A 16,065-nucleotide genomic window follows, 5' to 3' on the forward strand; every position below is an offset into this window, starting at 1 on the left:
GTAATGTGACTCACCTTGTCACCTTGTCATATGACTGATAACCAAGGCTGAGGATTTGACTAATCCAGGACCCAGGATTCAAGGTACAGAATATTCCACAGTGCCTCATGCAGGAAAAAGCTTCAAGTCTCCATGATACTGTTGGTAAAAGTATTTCCCCTGGAGCTCTCTTGTGCCTGTGAACTTACTCCCTTAGACTTCAGAGGATACCCAGGGTTGCTTTTATATTTTTATAAGACTACCCCTTCCTTCATCATACTCCCTAGGGAACATGGCAGTTCAACCCAGTAGCTCACCGGCCAAGTCATTCACCTTAAAGCTGATGGGGTATGATCTTTCTCTAAATTAAGACCTCTAATGCTAGTAAACATTCTTTGATTTTGTTTAAATGTAATTAGTCTTTAATCTCTTTCCTGATCCTTATTTTCATACTTATACTTCCTAGCTTCTAGAAATAGCAAAGCCTAGCTTCATTCACGTGACAGTTGTGAGTGCCCAGAGAAAAATGTAGAATCCCAGAGATTTTGTGACTTATTCTCAGTACTATTAAGATGTCACTTTCTGCAGTCTACTGTCAGTCAAATCACAAGGTTAGATCCATTTTTTAAATTGGAAAAACAAGATATCTCTTAGTAAGAAAGGTTGCAGAGTTATTTTTTAAAATCTACCACTACCAAGATTATGGTTTTTATTTTTAGAGTCGAAAGAGGTTTGCAAAATATATAGAAATAAGGATCTGTCAATAATGTGATTATAATAAAAATCTGTGAATATTTTTAAAATGAGAACAGAATAGCAGTGAAAAATTAATTTTCAAGGTTAAGAATCGTGATATTACTTACATCTCTGGTTTCAAAAATTGTAGAGTATTTGAGAATATGAAAAAAATAGAATAATATTAAGATAAATTAGTTTTGATATTATGGAAGAAGTAGAAATATGGATGTTGATGTTTACATTGCTTATCTGGATAATTTCCAATGAGTAACTGAGGTAGTGTGGACAGCAAGATCATCATAGAGGAAGAATTAAAGGAACTGAGAGTTAAGGATATTGGAATCATTTAAAATTAAGAGATATGTGACGTAGTATGATACTTAGTTTTAAGTATCAACCTATTGGGACTTAGAATCAACTGAGAAGAGAGCCTCAATTAAGGGTTTATCTAGATCATAGTTTGTGGGTATGTTTGTGGGAAATAGATTTCAGTGTGGGTTAATGTATAACAACACACTGTGGGCAGCACCATTCCCTAGGCAGTAGATGTGAAGTGCTTAGTCCATTCCTTGACTTCCCCTCAATGATAGACCATAGTCTGGAATTATGGGTCTAATTTATTTACTACGTTGGTTTTGATTGGGGTGCTTTGTCATAAGAACAGAAATGAAACTAGAACAGATAAAAAATATAATGAAAAGAAGCTAAAATATTCATTGAAAGGGAAATTTAAAGACCTGAAAGAGAATGAGGTAAATTAGCAAATATACAACAGACACACACACACACACACACACACACACACACACACACACATTTATATATCCAGTCAAAAACAGAGAGAAATGAAATGCAACCATGCTGCCTATTTGTCAATTGCTCCTACGTATCATGACTTTTTTCCTTTCTTTTATAAGATCTACTGCCTAGGGAATGGTGATGCCCAAAATAGATCTTTTTATATCAACCTACACTGAAGACAATTTCCCACAGACACACACACACACACACACACACACACACACACACACACACACATACCTAAAGAAAATAAAGTATTTACTTTTTATTAAAACAATCAGGAGGTGAGTTTACAAAATATGTGACAGGTGCTGAGTAATTGGGATAACAATACCAAAGGTCTGGTCTGCATTCAGTTTTCTTCCCGTACCCCATCCTGCATAGAAACCAGAATTTGAAAGATTATAAAGACAATCATTACACAGTGCACAGAAAGATCACCCTAACACCCCACCTCCATGCAGTTCCATGTTTGTGGGAATGTGTGTGGGAACAAGCAGGGAAAAAAATGAACACAAGAATTCTGTAGCTCTTAGATGTGCTTCTTAGAATGATCTCAAATTTGATGGGTAAGGGAGACAATGAACATATTTGTATTTATAGTGCCTGTCTAATTTCTAGAACATGACTAGAAATTCTGCATTTATTGATGCCAGCTATAAACAGTTTTTATTTAAACATTCTCTTCTAGAACTAGTTCATGATCAAATGAAACTGCTTTTGCATATGTTCTTAACAACAAGAATAAATTACTAAGTACAAAAGGACTATTAGAAAGACTCTTTGTATGCAATGAACACAGTTTAACCAGGTCCTATCCACAGAGAGGCAAAATGCATTCAAAGAAACCAAGGGAACCCCATGAGACATGATAAAATACATAAACCTAAGTTCATAAAATGCTTTTCCTATGGTGAGAACTATTTTGAAATTAAGTGATTTATTGTGCTCCAAATATGTTATCGCCAGCCATCTTGATATTGCCTATGTGAGTTCTTGATGTTAAATGAATAGCTAGTAGCTACTTAACAGAATGAAAAATTAATGGTTGTCAAAACACTGCCTGCCTTGTGGCTCTAAGCAAATAAAACCTTTGTTTTCTGTGACAGGTAAACTGCAATTGATTACTGGAAACACAGATTTTAGAGCTTCTCTAAAATATGGTTCTCTTATCTTAAGTAATGGCTCTTTTTGCAACCATTCTAGACTCATAATGGATAAGACAGAAATGAAGAAATGACCATTATTTCATCTAATGAGCATTGTGAATCAGGCTGTACAGCTAACCCCTGAAGTACAAAAATAAATAAGGCAAAGTACCTAGTCCAAAATAATTTACAGCTGGTAGAGAAGCTGTCATAAAAATACAAGCTAATGTAACGACTTAGAAGTAGGGACATCTTCAGGTTCCCACAGTTAGGCCTGACTGTTAACTCTTAAGAGTAACATGAGAGGGCTGGAGAGATGGCTCAGCGGTTAAGAGCACCCGACTGCTCTTCCAGAGGTCATGAGTTCAATTCCCAGCAACCACATGGTGGCTCACAACCATCTGTAAAAAGATCTGATGCCCTCTTCTGGTGTATCTGAAGACAGCTACAGTGTACTTATATATAATAAAATAAAATAAATCTTTAAAAAAAAAAAAAAAAAAAAAAAAAAGAGTAACATGAGAGATAAAAATAAAGGACTAAACAAGAGCTGTGATAGGCTGTGAAGACCACATAATATTAAACATTCACAATTGGCCTGGCTGCTTGGTTCTTCTATTTTATTTATTTGAATATAAGTATCTATCTGTTCATGTACACATGTGTACATTGTATGTGGAGGTCAAAGATTAATGTCCAGTGTCTTCCTCTCTATATATCATTCACTGAACTTGGAGTCCATTGACTGGCCAGACCAGCTAGCTAGTAGGTGGCAGGGATGTTCTTGTCTTTGTCTCCCTAGTATTTGGATTGCAGGTACCACACTTGGCATTTTATGTGGGAGCTTGGGATCTGAACATGGGTCCTCATGCTTGACTGACTGGCATTTCAACCAGTGAGCCAGTTTCACAGCCTCTTTTTCTATATTTTATGTGCAATATTTTAATAGGTTTGTCAAATCATGCAGCATTTTCTCCTTGAACTACAGGCTCAAGGAGAAGCTGCCATGTTGCCTGATGTCATATTCCAATAGCACGTAATAGAAAATAACAGTAAATATCTGCTTATTTGAGTTAAAAAGTTAGAACTCAAGAATTTACTAGTAATTCAAAAGAAAAGAGGCCCACTTGCCACCATGCCACTACAATGGGCATCTATGTGGTGGACAGAGAGGACAGAAGAAGAAGCAGAACAATTTGAGCATTGTGAAGAGAAGAACTGGAAACTTGTGGTGGAGAGGAACAGCCTGATGTGAGAAGCCTGTCTTGTCACCTGAGGCCATGGTGAAGCCCCATCCTGTGCTCCCACTGAGGACCATGTCTGGGTCTCTGATTATATAGAAGTGGTCTGTGTAGACGTCTGCTCATACTACCATTAAAGACCATTTGGACATTCCTGGTCTGGGCCACTGCCTAGCATCATGTTGATGTCCAAGGGCTATACAGAGCTGGCCCTGCCCTTCACCGGCTGCAGCATTCTGGAGAGGTGATCCTGCCCATCCCTCCACCAGCTACAGCTCTAAGGAGAGTGGTATTGAGGTACATATTAAAAAATGGCTGAACCTTTTATTCCACATCAGCACTGGCACCCATAGGGCCACATGACACTCAGCAGCTTCATGCTGCCCCCAAGTCATGACCCAGGTGATCCTCGAGCCGTTCCAGCATGGAACCTTGTCACGCTGGTCCCTAGAGTTAGTTCTGGCACTGGACGGCCATATGGAACTAACCATAATTTATCTCTAGTTAGTATCTCTTCTGGCAGCTCTCTGCTAGTTGTGAACTCTCTGGTTCCAGCTACCCTGTAAAATCAAGACTCAACAAACTGGAACCCAATGATCAGATTTATATGTTAAATCCTCAATCCACAATACAACTACACAATAAACTCACAACCAGTTCATAAGGATATAAACCACCCACCTAATAAGATAAATTTACCTATAGAAATTCATTCCTTAAAAAATATGCATAACTACCTAGGGCCATTCAAGACCGCCTGGATCTGGGCCATCCTTTACCAGCTCCATCTTGATTGTCCTTTTCCTTCCCCTTCTCTCCTGCTTTACTGCCTTATTTTTTTTACTGCCCAATCATGGCCTTGGCCTACTTGTGCCAGTCCGCACCTGCAAATAGACATCAACCTACAGAGTAGGCCCTGCTCTTCACTGGGCAGCATAGTAGAGCTGGCCCTGGGGCAGGGATACTGAAGGTGAGCAGACCCCAAGGGTAGGAGCATGGGAATGCTGCCCTTGCCTCTTGCTGTGAGGTGGCATGGGTGTGGGTGAGATGCCTTCCTTCCCTTACTCCTTGCCCCTTGCAGCAAGTGCTCCCACTTACTGGGCTGGCCCTAGGGTCATGAGATCCAGAGAGCTGTCCCTGCTCCTCACCAGCTTCAGCACTCAGGAGAATAGGCCTGTGCTTCCCCAGGGTAGCACAGTTGAACTGATCCTGATGGTGAAGGTCCGGGGAGCCATTCCTGAGGTATGAGAGTGGGAGACCTGGCTCTGCCCCTGGGCAGCTACAACATTGTGTGAGCTAGCCTAACAGTCCTGAAGAGCTCCCCCTGGTGGTGTGGGTATAGGAGAGCTGGCAGGCTGTGCAATTCAGCTACTACCCAGGCATAGAACCAGGGCTTTGAGTTGACCCACTCCAATATCGACCTAATCTATGAATTGCTGGAGCCTGTAAAGGGGTGGACCCTACAGATCCAAATCTGCAGGATCTCCATGACATAGGGCAAGAAGAAGATATCTGAGAGGCATCCCAGTGAGGATAAAGTACTGATGGTGCAGCAGAAGCCAGAGACGTCTAGAATTAGAACAATGACTCATTGCAATGAACGTTTGCAAGTGAAGATGTGTGGACTGAAGGATATACTGTGGGACGCACCCACGACACATTACAACTTCCACTAGGAATTTTTTATGTCTATTTTGTTTTATTTTTGTTTTTTTAGTTTCTTTTGTAGGGAGGGAGGTTGCAAAGGTAGAAGGTAGATATGAAGAGACTGGGAGTTGAGTGGGATTGGAGTGCATGATGGGAAACTCACAAAGAATCAGTAAAAAGTTAAAATTTTAAATAAAATAAAAAGAACAGAAAAATAAACTATGGATTCAATGAAGTTTTTCAGCCAGTGTGTCCTGTTAATACTCAGTTATATTTATGATAAGATACTTATTGGCCCTTTCCTGGGGTCTAAACAGGATGACCTGAACTCCATGAGCCTTGGTTGTTCTACCTAGCTGGACCAGGTTTTCTTTTTGCCCTTACCATAATAAACACTACGAGTTTCTATGTACCCATGACATGGACATATTTGGAAAGCAGTGGGCTGAAACATTTGTGGTCTCTTCAATTAAGTTTTATTACTTTCTATTTGGAGAGAGAACACAGAGGAGATCACAGATGGACAGAAGGAGACAACAGGATGAATAGTGGGTTGCAAACAGACTGACCAACAGATGGAGACCCCAATCCCAGATAAATTCTTAGTGGAGTAATTTTTTGCAAACTACGTTGAAATGATTAAGGTTTACAAGAATGGCTGGTACAGCAGATGACAATGGGGCCCCATCCTCAACTTTTTAGCCCAGTTCTGATTTCAGCCAGTTCACAGCGCGTTGGCGATAAACCTACCTCAATAGGCTCGAGACCCCATATGTACAACAATACCAAGCAACCAGAGCTTCCAGGGACTAAGCCACTACCTAAAGACTATACATGGACTGACCTTGGACTCTGACCTCATAGATAGCAATGAATATCCTAGTAAGAGCACCAGTGGAAGGGGAAGCCCTGGGTCCTGCTAAGACTGAACCCCAAGTGAAGATGATTGTGGGGGGGAGGGCGGCAAGGGGGGGAGGAGGGGGAGGGGAACACCCATAAGGAAGGGGAGGGGCGAGGGGGATGTTTGCCCGGAAACCGAGAAAGGGAATAACACTCGAAATGTATATAAGAAATACTCAAGTTAATAAAAAAAAAATAGAGCTCTGATTGTTTTATCTATCTATCTATCTATCTATCTATCTATCTATCTATCTATCTATCTATCTATCTTTACACTCCAGATTTTATTACCCTACTGGTTCACCCTCTGACTGTTCCACATCCCATACCCTCCTAGCCCCCAACCCCCCCAGTCCATCTCTACGAGGATGCCCCCACCCCACTCCACCCTCCCTACCTGACCTCTAAACTCCCTTGGGCCTCCAGGCTCTTGAGGGTTACGTGCATCTCTGATTCTTAGTCTTGGTGCTCAGGGGCTAACTCTAAAGCCAAAGAAACCCAAGGTCATGTACAGCCTGAGAAGCTGTAACTCCCAGTCAAGACAGAAAAGGAGCCAGTAGAAAAATGACCAGCTTTTCCCTCTTCCAGGAATGCTTCTGAGGCCTCTCTGTATTTCATGGGACATCCTAGCAGTACTGAACCATTGCTATCTAGAGTGGTCTTGACCTCAATCTTATACTGTGTTCGCTGTCATTTTCTCTCTCCCATATCTTTATATTCTTTCCAATATATGGTAAGGGATGCACATCCATGAAAATGAAGCAAACCTCAGAAAAACATTTAAGTATAAACATTATGGAAATCTGTGTAAAAGAGACTTGAGAACTAAGCACCATGATGCATGATCATGGAGCAAACACCTTAAAATCAGCCAACTCTGGAAGAGACCATTGTATCCAAGAGTTATATTAGTGAAATGAACAAAGTAACTTTTATAAAAGGGAAACATTTCATTGTGGCTGGTTTCAGAGGTTTCAGAGGTTCAGTCCATTATCATCATGGCAGAAAGCATGGCAGTGTGCTGCAGAGATGGTGCGAGAGAAGAAGCTTAGTGCTCTACATCTTGAGCCAGAGGCAGCCAGGGGAAGACAGGTTTCTGCAAGCTGTTAGGAGGAGGGTCTCTTCCACTTTGGGTGGAGCTTAAGCATAAGACATCAAAGTCCACCCCCACAGTGACACACTTCCTCCAATAAGGCCACACCTATTCCAAAAAGGCCATGCTTCCCAATAGTACCAGTTCCCATGGATCAAGCATCCTCAAACTACCATAAGCTTCCTTTTTCCCATAACATATACACTCCACCAGTTACTAAAGATCAAAGGAATTAGAAACAAATGCTACAAACCATCATACTGTATCATACAACGTTCCTGTTTTGTTTTAGGGGATCATGCATATTCCATGTGTGCCCTATGCATTCTACGAGTGTTATGACATTTCAGGCCCGATGTTTAGTAACATCCTCCATACTGTGGTTCAGCTCTCCTCATAGACAAGGTAGCCGGAGGAAAAGCTCAACTCTCAGCTCTAGCTAACATGGTAGGTAGAATCTATGTACTCAAGTAGGCAAAGCAAAAAGGTTTATGAATGAGTGATTGATGGACCCTTTAATGAATAAATGATCCTTTTAATGAATGATTGATGGATCCTTTAATCTGGCTCACTGTCATGCCTTTAGTCACTTAAATTAGAAGAAGGTACAGACTCAAGCCTGAGTGATAAGAAACCACTTTATAGCAGATTTTTAAAATAGGTTCATTTTGGGTTATTCTTTGAAGACTCTTGTAGAGATACATTTTTTTGCAACTTACTTTTGATAAGGGTTCAACCTCTCATCTAGCCCGCCACCCACCAGAGGTACTAGAAGAGAAAAGTTATTAGCATATGGGGGAAGTAGACCTGTTCAGCAATAGTTCTTTGGGGGTGAGCTCGATCTTCTTTGGCAGCAAGTTCAGTCCCATAGCAGACACCAAATACAATTCAGCAGCTTCAGTCCAGTCCTCTCATCAGGCAGACACCATGCACAAACCAGTTGACTCCTGAAGAACCTGCCAGGCTCACCAACCTGCCTGAGGCAAGACACTGAAGGGGCAAGGTGCTGCAGGAACCTGAGGAGCAGTTCTTGGGTGAGTTTCTTTTCATTATTACAAGTTGAGTTCAACAACACTGTGTGAATTGAACCAATATGTGCATGTCCTTAGTGAAGAACAGCAAGGCAGAGCAAACCAAATCGAAGCTCAGTGCTCATCTCCCACTGTCCATGGGGTCATATTTATACTCCATCATGGGTCCTTTCATGTATTCACCATATCAAAACATCTCTTCACCTGTGTCTACTTCAGGAAGACATTCTGTGTCTGCTTTAGCAAGACATCCTTTTACTTGTGTGTGCCAGCAAAACATCATTGGATACAACTAACTTTCCAAAGATATTAGAAGTTTCCACTTCAGATTCTAAAGTTAAACTCACTTAAATATTTGAAAATTTTAAATCAAGACCTTGGGGTTGGGGATGTAGCTCAGTGGTAGAGCGCTTGCCTAGCAAGTGCAAGGCCCTGGGTTCGGTCACCAGCTCTGGAAAAGAAAAAAGAAAAAAGAAAAAAAGAAAATCAAGACCTCATTGGAGCAAATAGCCATGACATAAGAGCCATCTCAGTCTCTGATGTTTTATTTGTTACTGTCATCACCAGAATGGTCATCAGACTCCAAAACCATCTCTCCGAAATCTTCCACAATTCCTTAGGAGCGTCAATTCTACATAGGAAGGCCTGGTGTGTTTCCACTATATTTTTATTTAGAGATTGCTCCCATGGTATATAATATCAAACAATTCAGTGAGTTCTTTGTACCACCCAGCAAGCAGCAGTAATATCTTCTCAGTCTAGTCCTCAAAGGGAGATTTCCTGTAACGTAAAGAGCAATGATTTTTGGTAAATCAAGAAAACGAACTCAACTTACATTAGACAAAAGTCTTGAAGGGTGTATTGGTTAGCTAGGCTTCAATAACAAAATATCACAGATGAGGCAACATTTAAAAATGTGTTTGAAAACAAAACACATTTATGATGCTTCTGGAAATGGGGAGTCAAAATGTCAGTCAGTTCTGTTTCTTCTGAGGCCCACCCAACTGACAAATGTCACTTGCCTGTGTTTCCTGATCTAACTTTGTCTTCCTTTCCTGCTGTGTCTTCATGGGATATTTCCCTGTGCATACTCGGTGTGTTTTTATGTCTAAGTTTCATGTTGTAAGGATACTAGACAGTGTAGATTAGAGACTACCCTAAGCCCTCATTTTAGCCTAACCACCTCCTCAAAGGCTTTATCTCCAACTATAGTCACATGATAAACCCAATGCTGTGGATTGCCCTGGTGCTGTTTGTATTTTAATGTTAATTCTGCTTCCCCAAGAGGTACTGCCTCGGACAGGTACTCAGATGACTTCATGTGAACTTTTTTCCCATTTTAACTTGAAAAATAAAGGTTATTTGGCAGTGGAAGGGAAGGTGAAACTGAAAAGTTTTAAAGAGAGAGGGAGAGAGAGGAGAAGGGGAGACTAGGGAAAAAAGGAGAGAGGAAGACAGAAGAGGAGGAGATGGAAGGAAGATGAAGTAGAAGCATGTGGCCTAGAGAAACCACATGATACAAGGGACTTCATACAAGGGCAGTAGTGTAGTGGTAGATTTGCCCAGTCTAGGCACGCAGCTTGTATGCATACTAATTGAGTTGTGTTTTCCTTGCATGGGTGTATTTGGGTTGAAGATTTACCACAACAACCCATAAACGTTAGGATTTCAAGACATAAAACAATTTAGCTCCTAGCCAACACTAAGCCCATTTGATTTTGAATTCTAGACGTTTTAAAAGGAAGTAAATTTTAGGCCTGGCAGGGGGTGGGGGGAATTCCTGAACAGAACACCAATGGCTTATGCTCTAAGATCAAGAATCAACAAATGGGACCTCATAAAATTGCAAAGTTTCTGTAAGGCAAAGGACACTGTCAATAGGACAAAATAGCAACCAACAGATTGGGACTAGATGTTTACCAATCCTACATCTGATAAAGGGCTAATATCCAATATATACAAAGAACTCAAGAAGTTAGATTTCAGAGAATCAAATAACACTATTTTTAAAAAGGGGTACAGAACTAAACAAAGAATTCTCAACTGAGGAATACTGAATGGCCAAGAAGCACCTAAAGAAATTTTCAACATCCTTAGTCATCAGGGAAATGCAAATCAAAACAACCCCGAGATTCCACCTCACATCAGTCATAATGGCTAAGATCAAAAACTCAGGAGACAGCAGATGCTAGCAAGGATGTGGAGAAAGAGGAACACTCCTCCATTGTTGGTGGGATTGCATTCTGGTACAACCACTCTGGAAATCAGTCTGAAGGTTCCTCAGAAAATTGGACATAGTACTACCTGAGGACCCAGTTATGCCATTCCTGGGCATGTACCCAAAAGATGCTCCAACATAAAACAAAGACACATGCTCCACTATGCTCATAGCAGCCTTATTTATAATAGCCAGAAGCTGGCGAGAACCTAGATGCCCTTCAACAGAGGAATGGATATAGAAAATGTGGGTTCATTTACACATTACAGCTATTAAAAACAATGACTTCATGAAATCCTTAGGCAAATGGATGCAACTAGAAAATATCATCCTGAGGTAACCCAATCACAAAAGAACACACATGATATGCACTCCCTGATAAGGGGATATTAGCCCCAAAGCTCGCAATACCCAAGATACAATTCCCAAACCACAAGAAGCTGAAGAAGAAATACCAAAGTGTGGATGCTTCAGATCTTAGAAGGGAGAACAAAAATACTCACAGGAGAAAATATGGAGACAAAGTGTGGCACAGAGACCGCCCTACCTAGAGGATCCATTCCATATACAGACACCAAATCCAGAAAATATTGCAAATGCCAAGAAGTTTGCTGACAGGAGACTGATATAGCTGTCTCCTTAGAGGCTTTGCCAGAGCCTGAGAAATACAGAGAGGAGATGGATGCTCGAAGCCAACCATTGAACTGAGAACAGAGTCCTCAATGGAGAAGTTAGAGAAAGGACTGAAGGACCCTAAGGGGTTTGCAACCCCATAAAAAGAATAACAATATCAACCAACCAAATTCCCAGCCCCACCCCCAGAGCTCCCAGGGACTAAACCACCACCCCAAGAGAATACAGGGATAGACCTATGGCTCCATCCGAATATGTAGCACAGGATGGCCTTGTCGGGCATCAATGGGAAGAAAGGCCCTTGGTCCTGTCAAGGCTCGATGCCCCAGTGTAGGGAAATGTCAGGGCGGGGAGGTGGGAGGGAGGGGTCGGGTGGGTGGGTAAGGGAGCACCACCCTTATAGAAGCAGGGGGAGGGGGAGGTGATGGCGTGTTTGTGGAGGAGAAACTGGGAAAGGGGTTAACATTTAAATGTAAATAAAAAAAATATCCAGTAAGAGAAAAAAAATTACTAGAAAAAGAAATTTAAAAAAAAAGAAAGTAAATTTTAAAAACCGTTTTCAAGGTTGACGAGGTGGCCCATCACCAATAAAGCCTAGTGAACTGAATTTGAGCCCTCATACCCTAGCAAAAGTAGGAGAAGGGAACCATGCTATGAAGTTGCCCCCAAACCTCCACATGCATCACACACACACACACACACACACACACACCCTAAAACCAAAACATAGGGTCTGGAGAAATGGTTCATGGGAGGGTAGGTTAAGAGCACTTGTTGTTCTTCCGGAGAACTCAAGTTCAGTTCTTAGCACCTATATTTAAGAGTCACAAACATCTATATAACTCCAGCTCCAGGGATCTGCTGTCTTTTTCAGATCTTCAATGCACCTGCACTTATATGTACATACTCACATGCAGATACATACACAGACACTTAGTTAAAAATAAATGTTAAAAAAATTAAAAATAAAAACAACTTTTCGGCTAAAAACTCGACCATGAAAGGGACTGGAGCTGCCGGATTCTGTAAATAACAGCACAAAATAATGATTTTAATGGAAACTTCACGAATACAATAGGTATTTTTTTAGTATTAATATACCATAAGGAATGTTTGATTGAGGCAAATATAATTAGGCCTAATATATTTGTTCTAGTAATACAGTCTCAGGGAAACAGGCCAGAGAGAGACCTTTAGTGAGCTTTCTGGTAAGTGCTACTTTCTGCCCTTGCAAGGTTTCCCCCATATGAGAAACAACAGTACCTTCCATGTGAGTTTGGGAGCACCGAACAGGGAGAATTTGATCTTTATTTGCTTGGGAAATCTAAGAGGAGGTGGCCTTCCACAGAGTCTTGTGACAATGAGGAACGGGATTAGAATAGGAATCCAGGGTCTGAGAATGAGCATACCTGTTAAGGCCACCCTAATACAGATTTTCCTTTAGCTTTCTCTACCTCCCTGTTTCCAAAGTTCATAGTTTGCTTTAACTATGCAATAGAAAGGTTCAGTAATTGGCTGAGGATGCCATGGCATGTCTAATGTGCTCTCTTGAAACTAAACTGGACTTTTTTTCCCCCGATAATACCACAACAAGGGTTGGTTTGCAGTTTAACAGAAGGGATTGCTACTAATGGCCAGCAATCAAATACACCCAGGACAGGTACCCACAGGTACCGTTCAGTAAGAACCATGGGCATGGACGTCATCAACCTTTCCCCAGACTCAATGAAGAGACCTCATTAGCTCTCATGTAATCCAGAAGCTTCACATCTTACAAAGAAGCCAGAAGTACTGTGACGTTACTGTCAGTTCAAAAGACACCGAGTTTGAACTGAACTGAGTTCACCTTGAGTCGTTTTGAACTTTACTGCTAGTGGATCAAGATTCTGCACAATGTTGTGTAAGTTGGTCACTTGAACCTACAAGTAAAACTTAATATTTATCTTTCGGCCGATTGGCACATTCTTTGGAATCCTTTTGAACCACAGTTCTGTCTTCTAATGTTTTTATTTCTCACCTCAAAATAGGCTCATTTCATGTTCTAAACACCACCATCAAAAGTACAAACATGAAAATCTCAGTGAAGTTTCTAAGTAAGTTTCTCTTTTTGTTGCAATAGTAGAACCAGAGTCCCCAAGATGAAATGTTTTTTAATTAAGAAATGTAAAGATCTAAAGCTCACAAAAGAAAAATAAATGAATGAATAAAAGGAGAACCATCCCATGTAGAGCTAGTGCCACCTAATGGCCTTGTCCAGTATTACACTCATGCTTTTTCTACTTACCTGAATAGCTAGTATTTAGACGCCATAAAAATTAAGAAGTAATTGTAAATTTTATCATTCTTTCTAAATAAAGCTTGTTGGTACAGTGTAGTCAAGATATGTGTGCCAGAGAATATGTGGGGTTGCTTAGGGTGTATAAAATGTTGAATGTTCTAGTGGTTAATTAGGAGTACCAAGAAAAAGTATGCTTTTAGCTAAAGAAAAGACCATGGATTTCTCTGTGTAAAATCATACTTGGGCAAATTGTGTTTGCAATTTATGTGTTACAAGAATGTGGTAAAGTAATAAATGGTCATTTAATGAGTTGCTTCATAATCTAAAACAAGCTAATTAATTAGTTAGTATTTAGGTAAATAATGATGAATTAATAAAAGCCGTGGATCACAATGCCCAAGTAATACTCTTACTAAAAGGCTAGAAGGGGCATGGGGCTTTAATTAGAGGCTTGTAATTACAGCACTAAGAATCAGGCAGGAAGATTATCCATTTGAGACCAACCTGAGCTACATAGCAAGACAGTGTCAGGAGCGAGGAGAGGAACATGTTTTAATGATGAAATTCAACTCTAGCATATCAGCAATATTACAAGCTATTTCTACATTATTATGTAACTGTAGTTATAAAATGCAGGAAGGGGAATACTTTTTTAAAAAGATTTTTTAAATTCATCCTATATAAGTATATGGTAGCTGTCTTGAGACACCCCCAGAAGAAGGCATCGGATCTCATCACAGGTGATTGTGAGCCGCCATACAGTTGCTGGGATTTGAACTCAGGACCTTTGGAAGAGAGGTCAGTGCTCTTAACCACTGAGCCATCTGTCCAGCCCAGGAAGACTTTTAAAATATCTAGGTTTGTAAGACTCAACAAATGACAATGTCCTTTCTCTTTGTGGACCTTGGAAATGACAAACAATGCTCATTATACTCAACACAGCAATATTGATTAGAGAACAATCTGATTATTGACTGCCTTGGTCTAGTTAGTCTGTCTTCAGAAACCCACAGGCTAGGACACTCCTAACAACAGAGTATTTTTCCATAGTTCTATAGATGACCTCTAAGACCAAGGAGCCGCCAGAGTTGGTTCCCACAGGAGCTTCTCTCCTTCGCTTGTAGGTTGGCTCCGATTAGAATAGCATGTGACCTTTATTCTGTGCTTGACATCTCTGATGTTACTTTTTATCCTTGCAGGACAATAAGCCTATCTGATGAGGGACCTGACCGCATGACCTTTTGACCTTATTTAACAAAATCACTTCCCCATAATTCCCTAAATGCAGTCCCGTTACATGACAGGACTCCAACATATGACTTGGAAGAGACACAGTTCATTCTATAACACTGATATTCAACATGTTATTTAGGGAAATCACTTATATATGCGATGGTTAATCTTGATTGTCACTGTGACAGGACCAAGCGTTACGTAGGAAACAAACCTCTGAGCTTGTCTTCGGGGTGTTTCCAGAGAGGTTTAAATGAAAAGAATGTGCACATTATCACCCCCATGGGTGATGGTCCTGGACAAGAGAAAAAAAAAGAGAAAAAAAGAGCTGCGTGTCAGCATTCATCTCTTTCTGCTCCCAAACTGCAGATGCAACGTGACCAGCTGCTTCAGTTCTGCCATCCAGGTTGTATCTACCTGCTCTGCCACCATGCAATCATCCCTGCGATGTACTGTACCCTCAGACTGTGAACCTTGGTAATAAGTTGCTTTTACCATGGCAATGGGGAGAAGTAACTGATACAATATTTAAGCAAGCAATTTAACTTTTAGTTGATAACAGGGAAGCTGTGTTATTTGTATTGAAGTTTGATGTTTAAAAAGAGTAAATATCTTTATTTAAAAACCATGAGCTGCCTTTCTGCTAAGACAGACTGCTAGCTAGTCTGCTCCCCAGAAGAGGCTATATCCTAAGACATACCAGAGGATCCCCTGTACTCAGAACATGTGACATCATATCCTGAGGCACACCAGAAGAATCACTGCACTAAGAGCATTCAGTACCATATCCTGAGGCATCCCAGAAGATCCACTGTTCCCAGGACATGGCAGCTTGAAGGAATTCCAGGAGTTCCTCTGTAAATGCAACTGGGCAATTGACACTGCAGTCTGAAGGCTTCCTGAAGGTTCTTTGTCAGTGCAACTGACCTTAAAGTCTTAAAGCCTCCCTGGAGAGTGGATGCACACAAGGAAACAGAAACCACAGTCCATACATTGACTGGCCACCAACCCCTAGAGGACAGCTTCACATAGGACAACAGTTTGACGACTCCTCTGAAGACCCAAGTCTGAAGGCCTCCAAGGAGATCTACTGTAGCCAACGCAACAAATCAGCAGCCTCTCTGC

At 40.9% G+C, this 16,065-nt stretch overlaps 1 protein-coding gene across 1 annotated transcript in view; it reads left to right on the forward strand.

Moving 5' to 3' along the window:
- Positions 1 to 5,023: 5,023 nt before the first annotated feature.
- The window catches only part of LOC116886966, a 64,582-nt gene continuing 53,540 nt past the window's right edge, over positions 5,024 to 16,065 (forward strand). Inside the window, exon 1 of the mRNA XM_032888461.1 lies at positions 5,024 to 5,149. Within this exon, the coding sequence (XP_032744352.1) occupies positions 5,024 to 5,149 (126 nt within the window). The remainder of the gene's footprint in view (positions 5,150 to 16,065) is intronic.

Source organism: Rattus rattus, chromosome 18 (assembly GCF_011064425.1).
Source record: "Rattus rattus isolate New Zealand chromosome 18, Rrattus_CSIRO_v1, whole genome shotgun sequence".
NCBI classification, from domain to species: Eukaryota; Metazoa; Chordata; class Mammalia; order Rodentia; family Muridae; genus Rattus; species Rattus rattus.